We start from the raw sequence: 17,474 nt of genomic DNA, 5'->3' as shown, positions 1-17,474 counted from the left end.
TATTAACCATATTTAATTAACTGCAACATTCTGTTCTGCAGATAACTGGGATAATAAGAATATTACTGCAACTAATTAAAGCCAATTAAAACTTTCTGAAGATTTACAATGTCATTTTCTTCACTTTTTACAAAAGAGTTTTGGCCTTTGGGTCCATAGTTGCTGAGATTCCATTTTAAAATATTGTCATTTGGGGGAAAAAAAACTTTTCTCATAAAAACCTCTAATCAAGTAAGTAGGATCCTAGAAGAGGCTTTCACACCTCCTCTATGCCTTCATTTACCTGGGTCCCCTGAATTATTTCTCTTCTGCTTATTTTTTAAAGCTAGTGTTCTCAAAGTTATGAGGTTTTTGTTTTTCGATTTGTTTCCACTACCCACTTGTTTTGGATAGAGTTATTTTGTTGTTTTTGCTGGCGTCACTATTGACTTTAAGGATGCAAGAGATTTTAATATATTGTTGGCCAAGCCGAAGGAATAAATGGAGAAGGGGAGATTGAAAATGTAAGTGGAAGAGATGGAGAGGAGGTAATCATGGATGTAGGAGGAGTCAGCATCAGAATGGTAGCAAACACAGAAGTCAAAAGTGGTCCCTGCAATGATGACAGTGAAAGTCTCTCAGTCAAGTCTGACTTTTTGTGACCCTGTGGACTGTAGCCTGATGGCTCCCTCTGTCCATGTAATTCTCCAGGCAACAATACTGGAGTAGATAGCCGTTCCCTTCTCCAGGGGATCTTCCCAACCCAGCGATTGAACCCAGGTTTCCCACATTGCAGGTGGATTCTTTACCATCTGAGCCACCAGGGAAGCCCCTGCAATGATGATAATTAGCAAATTAGCAAGCAAGAGAACAGAGACACTTTGAGGCAGGGAAAAAAGCATCTGTTAGCACGCAATTGTTTGTCTTTTCAGGAAGGCAAAAGTGTGGTCATATGATGATAGGAAGTGAATATGGACTTGAAGCTTGAGATTATCTCTGGGGACAGCAGTATGATGTTCATCACCAAAATGTAACAGTATTGGGCCACGGCCTAGTGGACCCAGCTGCATTTATTTTTTTCATGTGACTTGTTTTATTGTGATGTTTGTTTTACCGCAAGAGTCTAGCAACAAACCCACAGTATCTCTGAGATCTGCCTGTATATTGTACTTAACTATCTTTGCTTCTTTCCCACCCATTCTTCCTCAAGTGCTACATTTTGGCTTGTGCCCCATGACTCTGTTGAAATTTCTCTTGCTAGATAATAATAAATAATCTGTTTTTGAAGTTCAATGGATACTTTTTCACTACTTACTTTAGATGAAATAACAACCTCCTATATCACTAACCTCTCCTTTTTATTTTATTTTGCTGAGTCCTGTTCCTCGTTCTCTTCTGATCATTTTAGAGTTTTCCAAAGTTCTGTCTCTCTATTTAGTTCTCTCTTCTGTCCTTCTTCATCCTTTAAGGATTTTATGCAAACTTCTGCATTGCAGGCAGATTCTTTACCGTCTGAACCACTAGGCAAGTCCCATGCATGTTCCAGCTATGTTTTAAAATGATACATTCACTGGGAAACCCACAGATATAGTTAACAGATTTATCTAGTGATTCCAGTAACCCAAATATTCCAAGGGTTGGTAAGTGATCAGGCAGATGTGAGGAAAGGTTAAAGGTCTTGATTTAATAGTAAATGCTGATCAGGGAGGCAACTGAAGTGTCCTGAAGGAGGTATAAAATCGGGAAAACTAGAAGGGCTCCAAGGACTGGCAGTCCTAATAAAGATAAGAGCAGAGTCTGTGATTTTACTGGTGCTTTTATTCTTCTCAGAATGGGTACAGCTTGCTATTACTAAATCCCAGGACTGATATAAAAGGTGCTGGCTTTTGCCATCTTGAAAATAAGAAAAATTGTTTCCTTATAAACTTAATTAGAAGTCATTGTTTAACCATGTGTTAAGCCCTCCAACTATAGGTTTTGGTATTATTTCTCTGCTACACTGTACACTGCCGATCATTAATGGATTGTATCTGTACATTTCTCTTCTCCCTTCTCCTCCCACTTGATAAACTTTGCTCACATGTACTCCTAAGAGTCAGTGTCACGTCTTTACATTCTGTGCCAATGGTGAGATCTTTCATTGCTGGCTAGAAGCTTACCACCTGTACTGTTATTTAAGAGGAGGTCACTCACATACCTGATCTGTTTTGCCTCTCAGCTCTGTGTCCACAAACTCCAGAGGATCCTCGACTCTGAAGTTCAAGAATAGGAGCAGAGGAATCTTCTGTGACAGAGAGAGGGGACAGTTGTCTGCTGATGCTACTGTGTGAACTGGGGCAGTTGGCTCCAGGTTTACATCGAGTAACTGATGATCTGGAGGTACCTGGGAAGAAAGAGATCAGTTTGAAAATTTCCTGGAGGAAAAACATACTTTAAATGTTGAGGCTGTAAAATATATGGAACATTCATTGAATTTGTTTCTAATTTTACAAAAGGGGCTTCTAAGGAAACTGCTATGTTGGTAAAGTCTGTTCCCTAAGATAAAGGGTCTTTTTAGACAAATCCATTAACTAAATGAACACTAGAAAATGGTGTTTGGGTTGATTTAGCTGTTCTGAATTAGAACTGTTCTTAAAGTTGAATAGTTTACCTCAGGGAAAGCAAAATGGTGTTATTTCTTCTCCCTTTTCTTCCTGAGGTTGACTGTTGAATTCCTAACTGGTAAAACTGCCAACTAGCTCTCCTATTACATCTTCTATACACTTTTCCAACAGTTTGATCACTAAAATCCAGCTTTGTTGTATCTCCTCTGTTCTGGCTAGATTTATTCAATATGTTGAATAAAAGTAGTGAGAGTGGAATGCTTTCAAATTTTTTCACTGTTGAGAATGATGTTAGCTGTAGGTTTGTCATATATGCCCTTTATTATGTTGAGATAAATTCACTCTATTCCCACTTTCTGGAGAGGTTTTAATGATGAATGGAAGTTGAATTTTGTCAGAAGTTTTTTGCATATGATTTTTATTCTTCAGTTTGTTAATGTGTATCGCATTGATTGCTTAGCAGATAATGAAAAGCCCTTGCATCTCTGGATTAATTCCATTTGATCATGGTATATTATCTTTTGATGTATCTTTGGATTTGGATTTGGTTTGCTAATATTTTGTTGAGGACTTTTGCATCTACATTTTTGCATCAGTGATATTGGCCTGAAGTTTTCTTTTTTGTCTGGTTTTGGTATCAGGGTGATGGTGGCACCATAGAATGAGTTTTAAGGTGTTCTTGCCGCTGCAGTTTTTTTTGAATAATTTAAGAAAGATAGGTATTAATTATTCTCTAAATGTTGGGTACAATTCACCTGTGAAAGCCATTTGGTCCTGGACTTTTGTGTACTGGGAGTTTTTTTCTTTTTCTTTTCTTTATTACTGATTCAATTTCATCACTGATAATTAGTCTGTTTGTATTTTGTATGTCTTCCTGGTTCAGACTTGGAAAATAGTACATATTAGGAATTTCTCTAGGCTGTCAATTTTATTTGCATATAGTTGCCCTTAAGAGTCTCTTATGATCCTTTGTATTTCCATGGTGCTGGATGTAACTTCTTTTTCATTTCTGAAATTACTGATTTGGACCTTCTGTTTTTCATGATGAGTCTGGCTAAAGTTTTTTTTTTTTTTTTTTTAGCCACCTTTGAAGCCCCATGTCTTAATGCAGGGCTCTACCGGAGAAGGCAATGGCAACCCACTCCAGTACTCTTGCCTGGGAAATTCCATGGAAGGAGGAGCCTGGTAGGCTGCGGTCCATGAGGTCGCTAAGAGTCGGACACGACTGAGCGACTTCACTTTCTTTTTTCACTTTCATGCATTGGAGAAGGTAATGGCAACCCACTCCAGCGCTCTTACCTGGAGAATCCCAGGGACGGCAGAGCCTGGTGGGCTGCCATCTATGGGTTCGCACAGAGTCGGACATGACTGAAGCGACTTAGCAGCAGCAGCAGCTAACGTATTAGACCTTAATCTGATGTACTTGTCCTTAATAACATTTTAAAATTAATTTTTATTGGAGTGTAGTTGCTTTACAATATTATATTTTCAAAGAAACTGCTCTTAGTTTTGTTGATCTTTTCTATTTTTTCTATTTTGTTTATTTTTGTTCTGATCTTTATCATTTATTTCCTTCTACTAATGGGTTTGTTTGTTCTTTGCTTTCTAGCTCCATCTGGTCCAATGTGTCACTTCAGGCTAGTGTTACCTTGTTAATTTTCTGTCTGAATGATCTGTCCATTGATGTAAGCGGGGTGTTCAAGTCCTCTATTGGTATTACATTACTGTTGATATCTCCATTTGTGTCTGTTAATATTTGCTTTTATGTATTTAGGTGCTCCTATGTTGGGTGCATGTATATTTATAATTATTGTATCTTCTTAGATTGATCCTTCAATCATTATGTAATGTCCTTTTTTTTGTCTCTTGTAACAGTCTCTGTTTTAACTATTTTAAGTCTATTTTATCTGATGTAAGTACTATGACCCTGGCTTTCTTTTGATTTCCATTAGCATGGAATACCTTTTTCTATTTCTCACTTTCAGTCTGTATGTGTCTTTGGATATGAAGTCTATTGTAGGCCTTGTTTTTATATCCCTTCAGCCTTTTTTGTTTTAGTAATTCTTTTAAAAATTGAATTAAAGTTTATTTAAAACATTGTGCTAATCTGTGCTGTACAACAAACTGAGTTATACACATATGTACACTTTTAAAAAATAACCTAACTCTACACCTAAAGCAACTAGAAAAGGAAGAAATGGAGAACCCCAGAGTTAGTAGAAGGAAAGAAATCTTAAAAATTAGGGCAGAAATAAATGCAAAAGAAATGAAAGAGACCATAGAAAAAATCAACAAAGCCAAAAGCTGGTTCTTTGAAAGGATAAATAAAATTGACAAACCATTAGCCAGACTCATCAAGAAACAAAAAGAGAAAAATCAAATCAATAAAATTAGAAATGAAAATGGAGAGATCACAACAGACAACACAGAAATACAAACGATCATAAGAGACTGCTATCAGCAATTATATGCCAATAAAATGGACAACATGGAAGAAATGGACAAATTCTTAGAAAACTACAACTTTCCAAAACTGAACCAGGAAGAAATAGAAAACCTTAACAGACCCATCACAAGCACAGAAATTGAAACTGTAATCAGAAATCTTCCAGCAAACAAAAGCCCAGGTCCAGACGGCTTCACAGCTGAATTCTACCAAAAATTTAGAGAAGAGCTAACACCCATCCTACTCAAACTCTTCCAGAAAATTAAAGAGGAAGGTAAACTTCCAAACTCATTCTATGAGGCCACCATCACCCTAATACCAAAACCTGACAAAGATGCCACAAAAAAAGAAAACTACAGGCCAATATCACTGATGAACACAGATGCAAAAATCCTTAACAAAATTCTAGCAATAAGAATCCAACAACATATTAAAAAGATCATACACCATGACCAAGTGGGCTTTATCCCAGGGATGCAAGGATTCTTCAATATCTGCAAATCAATTAATGTAATTTACCACATTAACAAATTGAAAAATAAAAGCCATATGATTATCTCAAGATGCAGAGAAGGCCTTTGACAAAATTCAACATCCATTTATGATAAAAAAAAAAAAAACTCTCCAGAAAGCAGGAATAGAAGGAACATACCTCAACATAATAAAAGCTATATATGACAAACCCACAGCAAACATTATCCTCAATGGTGAAAAATTGAAAGCATTTCCCCTAAAGTCAGGAACAAGACAAGGGTGCCCACTTTCACCGCTACTATTCAACATAGTTCTGGAAGTTTGGGCCACAGCAATCAGAGCAGAAAGAGAAATAAAAGGAATCCAAATTGGAAAAGAAGAAGTAAAACTCTCACTGTTTGCAAATGACATGATCCTCTACATAGAAAATCCTAAAGACTCCACCAGAAAATTACTAGAGCTAATTAATGAATATAGTAAAGTTGCAGGATATAAAATCAACATTCAGAAATCCCTTGCATTCCTATACACTAATAATGAGAAAGAAAAAGAAATTAAGGAAACAATTCCATTCACCATTGCAATGAAAAGAATAAAATACTTAGGAATATATCTACCTAAAGAAACTAAAGACCTATATATAGAAAACTATAAAACACTGATGAACGAAATCAAAGAGGACACTCATAGATGGAGAAATATACCATGTTCATGGATCAGAAGAATCAATATAGTGAAAATGAGTATACTACTCAAAGCAATCTACAGATTCAATGCAATCCATATCAAGCTACCAGAGGTATTTTTCACAGAGCTAGAACAAATAATTTCAAGATTTGTATGAAAATACAAAAAACCTTGAATAGCCAAAGCAATCTTGAGAAAGAAGAATGGAACTGGAGGAATCAACCTGCCTGACTTCAGGCTCTACTACAAAGCCATAGTCATCAAGACAGTATGGTACTGGCACAAAGACAGAAATATAAATCAATGGAACAAAATAGAAAGCTCAGAGATAAATCCACACACCTATGGACACCTTATCTTTGACAAAGGAGGCAAGAATATACAATGAAGTAAAGACAATCTCTTTAACAAGTGGTGCTGGGAAAACTGGTCAACCACTTGTAAAAGAATGAAACTAGATCCCTTTCTAACACCATACACAAAAATAAACTCAAAATGGATTAAACATCTAAACGTAAGACCAGAAACTATAAAACTCCTAGAGAAGAAGATAGGCAAAACACTCTCCGACATAAATCACAGCAGGATCCTCTATGATCCACCTCCCAGAATACTGGAAATAAAAGCAAAAATAAACAAATGGGATCTAATTAAAATTAAAAGCTTCTGCACAACAAAGGAAACTATAAGCAAGGTGAAAAGACAGCCTTCTGAATGGGAGAAAATAATAGCAAATGAAGCAACTAACAAACAACTAATCTCAAAAATATACAAGCAACTTATGCAGCTCAAGTCCATAAAAATAAATGACCCAATCAAAAAATGGGCCAAAGAACTAAATACACATTTCTCCAAAGAAGACATATGGATGGCTAACAAACACATGAAAAGATGCTCAACATCACTCATTATCACAGAAATGGAAATCAAGACCACAATGAGGTACCATTTCACACCAGTCAGGATGGCTGTGATCCAAAAGTCTACAAGCAATAAATGCTGGAGAGGGTGTGGAGAAAAGGGAACCCTCTTACACTGTTGGTGGGAATGCAAACTAGTACAGCCACTATGGAGAACAGTGTGGAGATTCCTTAAAAAAATTGCAAATAGAACTGCCTTATGACCCAGCAACCCCACGGCTGGACATACACACCGAGGAAACCAGAATTGAAAGAGACACGTGTACCCCAGTGTTCATCGCAGCAATGTTTATAATAGCCAGGACATGGAAACAACCTAGATGTCCATCAGCAGATGAATGGATAAGAAAGCTGTGGTACATATTCACAATGGAGTATTACTCAGCCATTAAAAAGAATACATTTGAATCAGTTCTAATGAGGTGGATGAAACTGGAGCCTATTATACAGAGTGAAGTAAGCCAGAAAGACAAACACCAATACAGTATACTAACACATATATATGGAATTTAGAAAGATGGTAATGATAACCCTGTATGTGAGACAGCAAAAGAGACACAGTTGTATAGAACGGACTTTTGGACTCTGTGGGAGAGGGAGAGGGTGGGATGATTTGGGAGAATGGCACTGAAACATGTATACTATCATGTAAGAAATGAATCGCCAGTCTATGTTCAATACAGGATACAGGATGCTTGGGGCTGGTGCACGGGGATGATCCAGAGAGATGATATGGGGTGGGAGGTGGGAGGGGGGTTCAGGATTGGGAACTCACGTACACCCATGGTGGATTCATGTCAATGTATGGCAAAACCAATACAGTATTGTAAAGTAAAAATTAAAAAATTTTAAAAAACTATTAAAAATAAAAATATTCTTTTTCATTATGGTTTATCCTAGGAGGCTGGGCATAGTTCCCTGTGCTATACAATAGGAACATATTTATCCATTCTAAATATAAGAGTTTGCATCTACCAGTTCCAAACTCCCAGTGCATCTCTCCCTCCACCCCTCCCCCTTGGCAACCACAGGTCTGATCTCTATGTCTGTGAGTCTGTTTCTGTCTTGTAGATAGATTCACTTGTGCATATTTTAGACTCCACATATAAGTGGTATCATATGGTATTTATCTTTCTCTTACCTTACTTACTTTAGCATGATAATCTCTAGTCACATCTATGTTGCTGCAAATGCATTATCTTTTTTTTTTTTTTTAATGGCTGAAGTAGTATTCCATTGTATATATGTACCACTTCTCTATCCATTCATCTGCTGATGGACATTTAGGTTGTCTCCATGTTTTGGCTATTGTGAATAGTGCTGCTATGAACATAGCGGCGCATGTATCTTTTTAAATTAGTTTTCTCTGAATATATGCCCAGGAGTAGGATTTATGGGTCATATAGTAGTTCTGTTTTTAGTTTTCTGAGGAACCTCCACTGTTTTCTATGGTGGCTTCACCAACTTACATTCCCACCAACTGTGTAGGACGGTTCCGTTTTCTCAACACCTGATGACTTTTTAATGATGGTCATTCTTACTGGTGTGAGGTGGTACTTCATTTTACTTTTGATTTGCATTTCTCTAATACTTAGTAATGTCGAGCATCTTTTCACCTGCCTAAGGTCCATCTGTATATTGTCTCTGGAGAAATGTCTGTTAAGGTCTTCAGCCCATTTTTTGATTGGGTTGTTTGTTTTGTTGTTGTTGTTGAGTTGTATGAGCTGTTTGTATATTTTGAGGATTAAGTCCTTATCTGTCACATCATTTGTGATTATTTTCTCCCTTTCTTTTTTCTTTTTTAATGATTTTATTTGCTGTGCAAACACCTATAAGTTTGATTAGGTCCCATTTGTTTATTTTCGTGTTTTTTTTTTTTTTTTTCCTATTGCCTTGGGAGGCTGACCTAAGAAAACACTGGTTGGACTTATGTCAGAGAATGTTTTGCCTATGCTCTCTCCTAGGAGTTTCGAGGTGTCATACTTAAGTTTTTAAGCTAGTTTCAGTTTATTTTTGTGTATGGTGTGAGGATGTGTTCTAACTTCATTGATTTACATGTAGCTGTCCAACTTTCCCAGCACCACTTGCTGAAGAGATTGTCAATTTCCCACTTTATATTTTTACCTCCTTTGCTGAAGAGTCATTGATCATAGGTGTGTGGATTTATTTCTTGCTTTTCTATTCTGTTCCATTGATCCATATGTATGTTTCTGTACCAATCTCACAGTTTTGATTACTGTAGCTTTGTAGTATGCTCTAAAGTCTGGGAGGGTTATACCTCCTGCTTTGTTTTAGCTTTTTTTTTTTTCCTCAGGATTGCTTTGGCAATTCTGGTCTTTCATGGATCTATAAGTTTCTGGAGAATCCCATGGACAGGGGAGCCTGGTGGGCTACAGTCCACAGGGTTGCAAAGAGTAGGGTATGACTTAGTACACATCTACATAAATTTTTGGATTATTTGTTCTAGTTCTGAAAAAAAATGTCATGTGTAATTTATCTCTAGATTGTTTTGGGTAGTATTGCCATTTTAGCCATATTAATTCTTCCAATCCAAGAGTATGAGATAGCTTTCCATTTCTTTGAATCCTCTTTAATTTCCTTTATTAATGTTTTATAGTTCTCAGGATATGTCTTTCACTTCCTTGGTTAGGTTTTTGGGGTTTTTCTTTTGGTGCAATTTTAAGAGGAACTGTTTTTTTTTGCTTGTTTGTTTTTAAATTTTATTATTTTATTATTTTTTTTTGCATTCTCTTTCTGATATTTCATTGTTAGTGTAAAGAAATGCAACTGATTTCTGAATGTTAATCTTGTATCCTGCTACTTTGCTGAATTCATTTATTAGACCTAGTATTTTGTTTTGTTTTGTTTTGTGGAGTCCTTAGGGTTTTCTAGGGGCTTCCCAGGTGGCTCAGATGGTAAAGAAACTGCTTTCAATGTGGGAGACCTGTGTTTGATCCCTGGGTTGGGAAGATTCCCCTGTAGGAGGTCATGTCAACCCACTCCAGTATTCTTGCTTAGAGAATCCCATACAGAGGTATCTGGCAGGCTATAGTCCATGGGGTTGCAGAGTTGGACACAACTGAGTGACTAAGCACTAGGGTTTTCTATATATAGTATCAGGTCATCTGCATATAGTGACACTTTTCCCTCTTCCTTACAATTTGGATACCTTTTGTTTTTCTTGTTTGACTGCTGTGGCTAGGACTTCCAATACTATGTTGAGTAGATGTGGTGAGAGTGGGCATCCTTGTCTTTAGTGTGAAGGCTTTCAGCTTTTCACTATTGAGTATCATGTTGGCTGTGGGTTTGTCATAAATAGCTTTTATTATGTTGAGATACGTCCCCTGTATACTAACTTTGGTAAGAGTTTTTTTTCTTTTTATCATAAATGGATGTTGAATTTTGTCAGATGCTTTTTCTGAAATAATCATGTGGTTTTTAAATTTTCTTTTGTTAGTGTGGTGGATTACACTGATTGATTTGCATATGTTGGACCATCACTGTGGTGTATGATCTTTATTATGTGTTTTTGGATTTGGTTTGTTAATATTTTGTTGAGAATTTTTGCATCTGTATTTATCAAAGATGTTGGCCTGTAATTTTCTTTCTTGGTGGTTATCTTTGTCTTGCTTTGTCTTGTTTCGGTATTGGGATGATGGTGGCTTTGTAGAATGTCTTTGGGAATGTTCCTTTCTTTTCAATCTTTTGGGTTCAAGAAGAATTGGTGTAAGTTCTTTATATGTTTTGTAAAATTTATCTACGAAGCCGTTAGACTTATTTGTAGGAAGTTTTTCTTTCTTTTTTTTTAACTACAGATTTTGTTTCACTTCTAGTGGCCAGTTGCACAAATCATCTATTTCTTCTTGATTCAATTTTGGAGTGCTGTAAGCTTCTAGAGAGTTGTCCATTTCTTCCAGGTTGTCAAATTTGTTGGCATATAATTATTCATAGAATTCTCCTATTTTTTTTGTATTTCTGCACCATCAGTTGAGATTTTTCCTTTTTCATTTCTTATTTTATTTGGGCTCTTTCTCTTCTTGGTGACCCTGGCCAGAGGTTTGTCAATTTTCTTTTTTTTGTCAATTTTCTTAACCCTTTAATATAACCAGCTCTTGGTTCTATTGCTTTTTTTTTCTACTTTTAATCCCTATTTTATTTATATCCTCCATATCTTATTATTATTTTTCTTCTGCTGACTTTAGATTTAGATTTCATTTGTTCTTCTCTAATGATTTTAGGTGGTAGGTCAGGTTATTTCAGATTTTTCCTGTTCTATGAGGAAGGCCTGTATTGCTATTGACTTCCCTCTAAGAACTGATTTTGCTGCATCCAGTGGATTTTGAATGGTTGTATTTTCATTGTCATGTGTATCAAGGTATTTTTTAATTTCCATTTTGATTTCATTGACTCATTTATTTTTTTAGTACATGCTGTTTAGTCCCCATGTAATCAGTTTTTTCTCATTTCACTATGCCTTCTGATTAGAGCATTTAGTCTATTTACATTTAAAATAATTATTGATATGCCATTTTGTTAACTGCTTCTGGATTGGTTTGGTAGGTCTTTTTTATTCCTTTTTTTTTGTTCTCTTATGATTTGATGATCATCTTTGGTGTTTGGATTCCTTTATCTTTTTTATGTATGTATCAGATTTTTGGTTTTAGGTTACTATGAGGTTTTTATATAGCAATCTATACATATGAATGGTTGTTTTAAGTTGCTGATTCTTAATTTCAAATGCATTTCAACAACCCTGCATTTTAATCTTCTCCCCTTAAAATTACTGTAAATATAGATTTTACTACTTTTTTCTTTTAACCTTGTTACTAACTTTATGAGGGGATGATTTCCTACCTTTACTGTGCATTTGCCTCTATCGATGAGCTTTTTCCTTGTATGATTTTCATGCTTCTTATTGTGTCCTTTTTTGCTCAGAGAAGTTACTTTAACATTCCTTGGAAGCTTGTTTGGTGGTGCTGAACTCTCTTAGCTTTTGCTTGTCTGTGAAGCTTTTGATCTTCCCATCAAATCTAAACAAGAGCCTTGCTGGGTAGAATATTCTTGGTTGCAGGTTTTTCCCTTTCATTACTTTAAATATATTGTGTCACTCCCTTCTGGCTTAGAGTTTCTGCAGAAAATTCAGCTGATAACCTTGTGAGTTCCCCTGTATGTAAAGTGTTGCTGTTCTCTTGAAACTTTTGATATTCTCTATCTTCAATTATTGCCATTTTAATTACAATGTTTTGATGTGTTCCTCTTTGTGTCAGTCCTGTATGGGACTCTCTGTACTTCCTGGATTTGGATGTCTGTTTCTTTTCCCAGGGAGGTTTTCAGGTATTCTCTCTTCAATTATGTTCTCAGTCCGCCCCCTTCTCCTTGTGGGACCCGTATAATGTGAATATTAGTACATTTGATGTTGTCCCAGAGGGAATTATCCTCATTTCTTATTATTCCTTTTTCTGTTCAGCATCAGTGATTCCCACTACTCTATCTTCCAGCTCATGTTGTTCTATTCCTCTGAACCGTTTAGTCTAATGTTGATCCCTTCTAGTGTATTATTTCATTTCAGTTATTGTGTTCTTCATCTCTTTTATATTTATTATTTTTATCTTCTAACTTATTAAAAACTTCCAACTTCTCATTCTATGCATCCCTTATTCTCCCAATTTCTTTGATCCTGTTTATGATCACTACCTTCAACTCTTTCTCAGGTAGCATGTCTATTTCTACTTGGTTCTTCTGGAGTTTTATCTTGTTCCTTCATTTGGCATATGTTCTTCTATCACCTCATTTTACCTAACTTGCTATTTTTATGTATCTGGTAAATGGTTATATTTCCTGGTGAGACATCCTATGAGTCCCAACAGCACACTCCCCTCTTGTCCCCAGAGCTGTACACTCCAAATATTCTATGAGGGCTGTGTGGGTATTTCTGTTGTGGCGAGCAAACTATGTCAATGGTCTGGTAGGTTTATTTGGCTGTGGTCGGGTTGGTTGCCAGGTCCTGCCTGGTGCAGAGGCTGCCAGCTGCTGGTTATGGGGTCTGATCATGAGGCAGCTAACTGAAGAAACCTGGAGGCCCTAGGCTAGTGCTATATTACTGATGGGCAGAGTCAGGATCCAGGAGAACCTGGGCTGTTGTCTACTTACTGGTGGATGAAGCCAGATCCTGGGGCTAGGGCCGACTTACTGGAGGACAGAGCCAGGTCCTGGGGCCTGGTTGCAGGGCTAGGGGTCCTAGAGCAAATGTCAGATTGCTGACTGTGGGGGCTGGTGTCTTCTTTTTTTTTTTTTTTTTGTAAGTCTCACTGCTTCTTTATTGGAGTGTAGTTGATTTACAGTGCTGTGTTAGTTTTAGTTGTACAGCAAAGTGATGAAGTTATACATATACATATTCTTTTTCAGATTCATTTCCCATATAGGTTATTATGCAGTATTGAATAGAGTTCCCTGAGCTATACAGTAGGTCCTTGTTCTTACCTGTTCTTTTATTTTATTGTATTAATCATGTTTTAAATTTTCTGTATTTTATGATGGAAATGGTACTGATGATTCTCTATTCTTTTATTCATCTCCTTGCCCTCCATTCCCCTGCCCCAGGCCTGTATCATGTATGTCTGCGTGGCTCAGATATGCCTCAGTTTCCTCCTTTACCCCTTGGCATCTTACTTTAATCCATTCTGTGCTTTATTGTCTAATACATTGGTAAAATGCTTCACAGTTTAGTTTTCACACGTACCATTTAATTTAACCTGTAAGAACCTTCTTCAACTCTCTCCCACCTCATTCAAAGGTAAAACTTCAGCCTGCTGACATTTGAGGTCTCTGACTTCCATTAACAGCCATCTGTGGCTGCTCTCCTACAGGTCTCTTCCATGTCTATTAAATCTGCCTCCCTCCTTCTGCATAAGGCTGGCATATTCCTGAAGACTAAGTTTTCACTCTTGAAATTCTCCACAACTCTGTTGCTTGCTCACCATCTCCTAAAAGTGTTTCCCAGGTGGCTCAGTGGTAAAGAATCTGCCTGCCAATGCAGGAGACTCTGGCTCAATCCCTGGGTCAGGAAGATCCCCCTGAGGAGGAAATGGCAACCCACTCCAGCAGTCCCGCCTGGAGAATCCCATGGGCAGAGGAGCCCGGCTGTAGCCCATGGGTCACAAAAAGTCCGACATGACTGAGCACGCATGCTTGCATCTGGGGCTGGTGTCTTGAAGCTTGTATTGGCCTACTAGTGGGTGGAGACCAGGCCTAGCCAGTTCCAGGGCAGGCCTGGTCCAGATTGTGGTGGTTTTTTTTGTCCGGTGTCTGCCTGCTGGTGGGTAGCGCTGGATCTGAAACTAGGGCAGGCTCACCGATGGATGGGACCTGGGCCAGGGTCTCTGGCTGGAGGGCCCTGGGAGTCTTGGATCTATTGCCTGTGTACGGGTGTGAGGGGATCAGGCCTGGGTCCTCTGGTGGACAAAGCCATGTCCAGAGGAGGCTGCAGACCCAGGGTTCTTGAGGCAACCTGTCTGCTGGTAGGTGGGGCTGTGTCAGTGTACAGTTAACTGCTTGGCCTGAGGCATCCCAGTACTTGTGCCTGCAGACTGCTGGGCTACAGAGGGACTTTTCTGTGGTAATAAGCTATAAGAAAAATTCCAGGATAGTATTACCATGTCGTAGAAGGAGCTCCCCAAAATGGTTCAGGAGTCTATGTCCCCAGGGTGAACTGGAGTTATTTCCTACCTCTCCAGGAGTGGGTAGGTCTAACCCAGGCTACCACCAAATTACTGCTTCTACCCTGGGTAGACTTTGTGTGAGTCCCTTACAAGTCAGGTCTCTATTTCCGTCAGACTTCTGGAACTCCCAGAAGTAAGCCTGTGGCCTTCAAAGCCAAATTCTCCAGGGAGGGATTGTCTCCCCAGTGCTGGGTCTCTGGGCTGTGGAGCCCAAAGTGGGACTCAGACCTCTCAGTCCTTTGGGAGAATCTCTGCAGTTGTAATTGTTCTGTTTGTGGATCACCCACCTGGGGGTATGGGATTTGACTTTATCACTACTCAGCCCCTCCTACTGTCTCATTATGATTCCTTCTTTATATTTCTCATTGTAGAAGATCTTTTCTGGTAGGTTTGGGGTCTTTTTCATCGATGGCTGTCGATAAATAATTGTGATTTTGGTGTGCCTGTGAGAGAAGAGCTCAAAGTCTCTCTATATCATCTTGTGACCAATAGTTTATGTTTCTAATTGAATGTTTCAAATTCAATGAAAAGAGGCTGTCTAAAATTCAGGAAACTCTCACTTACTATGTCCTTCAAGAGATGTGACATTTCAGATACTCCAAGAGTAATTTTTAATTTATCTTTCAAGTATCTTGTGTAATTTATGTTTGCATGAGGTGTGCCTTCTTGTGTTTTCTTAGGTGAGTATCAGGTTTCATTTTGTGATTACTCAGCAGTTGTAGGTGGAAAGGAGGAAGTCCCAAAATGGGCTGAGTAGCAAGTTGAGATGGGGTTGAGATAAAAATATTGGCCATAGTTACTAAAAAGTTTGTAAATCACGTGTAACTGGCAAGTGTTGAATTTATAAGCCAAATTAGTGATTTCTTTTGCTTCCCCATTTTCACTGCAGTGTTATGTCCTGGCTTCAGTACCTCCTGGTCCTTAGGCAATATAGCTCAAACCTCATTGCCTGCTGCCTCCCACTTGCTGATTCGTGGAGGAGACCTGAAAATAGTTGAGCCACTGGACACATTTATTCCATTGTCCTAAAAAGGCAAATATAAACTAAGAGCCAGGCCCAGAGGCATGTTCAGAGCTTAGTCCATAAAACAGTCATCTCCAGCCCTGGAAATGCAGATGCTGGCCCATGCTGTATGGTTTTGTACCATTCAATTAATATAAAGCCAGCCTCAACAAAAATAAATATTCAGAATGTCACCTGGGATGCAATCAAGGATCACAAATAAATAATTTTTATTGTGTTTTATATGCCACAGTGAGCGCCTGGATATTGCAAAAACAGTTAGTGAACAGTCTTCAGACTTTGACATGTTTTGAGGATAAACTGCATTAGGAACAAAGGACTGGAAGTCTCCCATTAATCACATTAGACAGTCCCTCTGCCCCTTGTAAAGACATCTGCTCACCTGAGCCATAATGTTTAGCCACCTTGTGCCATTTTTCATAATTGTCCAGACATAAAAAGATGATTTTTTCATCTGTACTGGTTAGACTCCACATGCCCCCCAAATCAATTTAACTCAACAAATAGTTATTAAGCGCCTATTCTGAGGCAGATAATTTGTCAGGTACAGGAGTTAGACAAATGATGACAGCATGGACCTCTCAACATAATATTAGAGCCAGGCATGTAACCAGTTAACTATAATGTGAATAGGAGAACAGGAAGAAAGGGAGTGAGTGGTTTATTCAGCGGGAGTACGAAAGGTTCTATGGGAGGTTACATCAAAGTTGGCTGTGAAGGATGAGCAAGACTTGGCCAGGCAGAATTTTATGCTGAGTCAGAAAACTCTAGGAACAAACAGTGCTGGAAAAAAAAAATTAAAAAAAAAAAAACAGTGCTGGAAAATGCATGCTATGAAACTTAATGGTAAGATGCTCAACTCTAAGATGCTGAATTCTGAGTACAAAAGAGCACTGAAAATTCCATTCTTCTACCCTTGCCTATTACTTGAAAAGGAACTTTGGTCTAATTGAAATTCAGACAGAATATAGTGGTTATGAACACAGGGTGTTTAAATCTTGGGAGACATGGTAGGAATCTGGGTCCAGCCATGTATAATTGCACAATGTTGAGCCTGAAGAAGGACATGCAATCTCTCTCAATCTCGATTTTCTCTCCTGTTCTACTCACATCTGAGGAGCATTGTATGGCTTAAATGGTCCATAGAAAATTCTCAAGAAATGCATATATCATAACTAATAATGACCAGGTAAACAGAAATGAACATTTGTACCACTTTATCAATCACAGTGTTTAACTTCATGAAATAGAAATACAAACTGAACTGGTTTAGCAAAAATGGGGAGTTTTCATAAAGCTTAGCAATCAAAGGGTAGGATGACCAGAAATGTTCCTAATCCTTAGAAGCAGCTGGAACCCAAGGCATGGTGTAGCTGAACAGAGCACCCACATTTCTTTTAAAAAAAAAATTTTTTTTTTTATAAAGGATGAATCACCATTTAATATCAGGGGTTTAAAAAAAAATTCTCACTTGGATAATACAACTTAACAAGCATAATAGGCAGATTAAAATACCACATCTACACCAAAAGAGTCCTCAAGATTTCTTTTTTTTTTTTTTTTTAAATTTTAAAATCTTTAATTCTTACACGCGTTCCCAAACATGAACCCCCCTCCCACCTC

General features: G+C 37.8%; 1 protein-coding gene across 1 annotated transcript in view; it reads right to left on the bottom strand.

Annotated features, from left to right (window-relative positions):
* Window positions 1-17,474, bottom strand: part of SLC35F4 (solute carrier family 35 member F4) — a 277,680-nt gene that overhangs the window by 29,503 nt on the left and 230,703 nt on the right. The window contains exon 2 of the mRNA XM_018053799.1: window positions 2,177-2,362. Within this exon, the coding sequence (XP_017909288.1) occupies window positions 2,177-2,362 (186 nt within the window). The remainder of the gene's footprint in view (window positions 1-2,176; window positions 2,363-17,474) is intronic.

Source organism: Capra hircus, chromosome 10 (genome assembly GCF_001704415.2).
Source record: "Capra hircus breed San Clemente chromosome 10, ASM170441v1, whole genome shotgun sequence".
Lineage (NCBI taxonomy): Eukaryota > Metazoa > Chordata > Mammalia > Artiodactyla > Bovidae > Capra > Capra hircus.
Note: the sequence above shows the minus strand (reverse complement) of the source record. Positions and strands in the feature narration are given on the sequence as shown.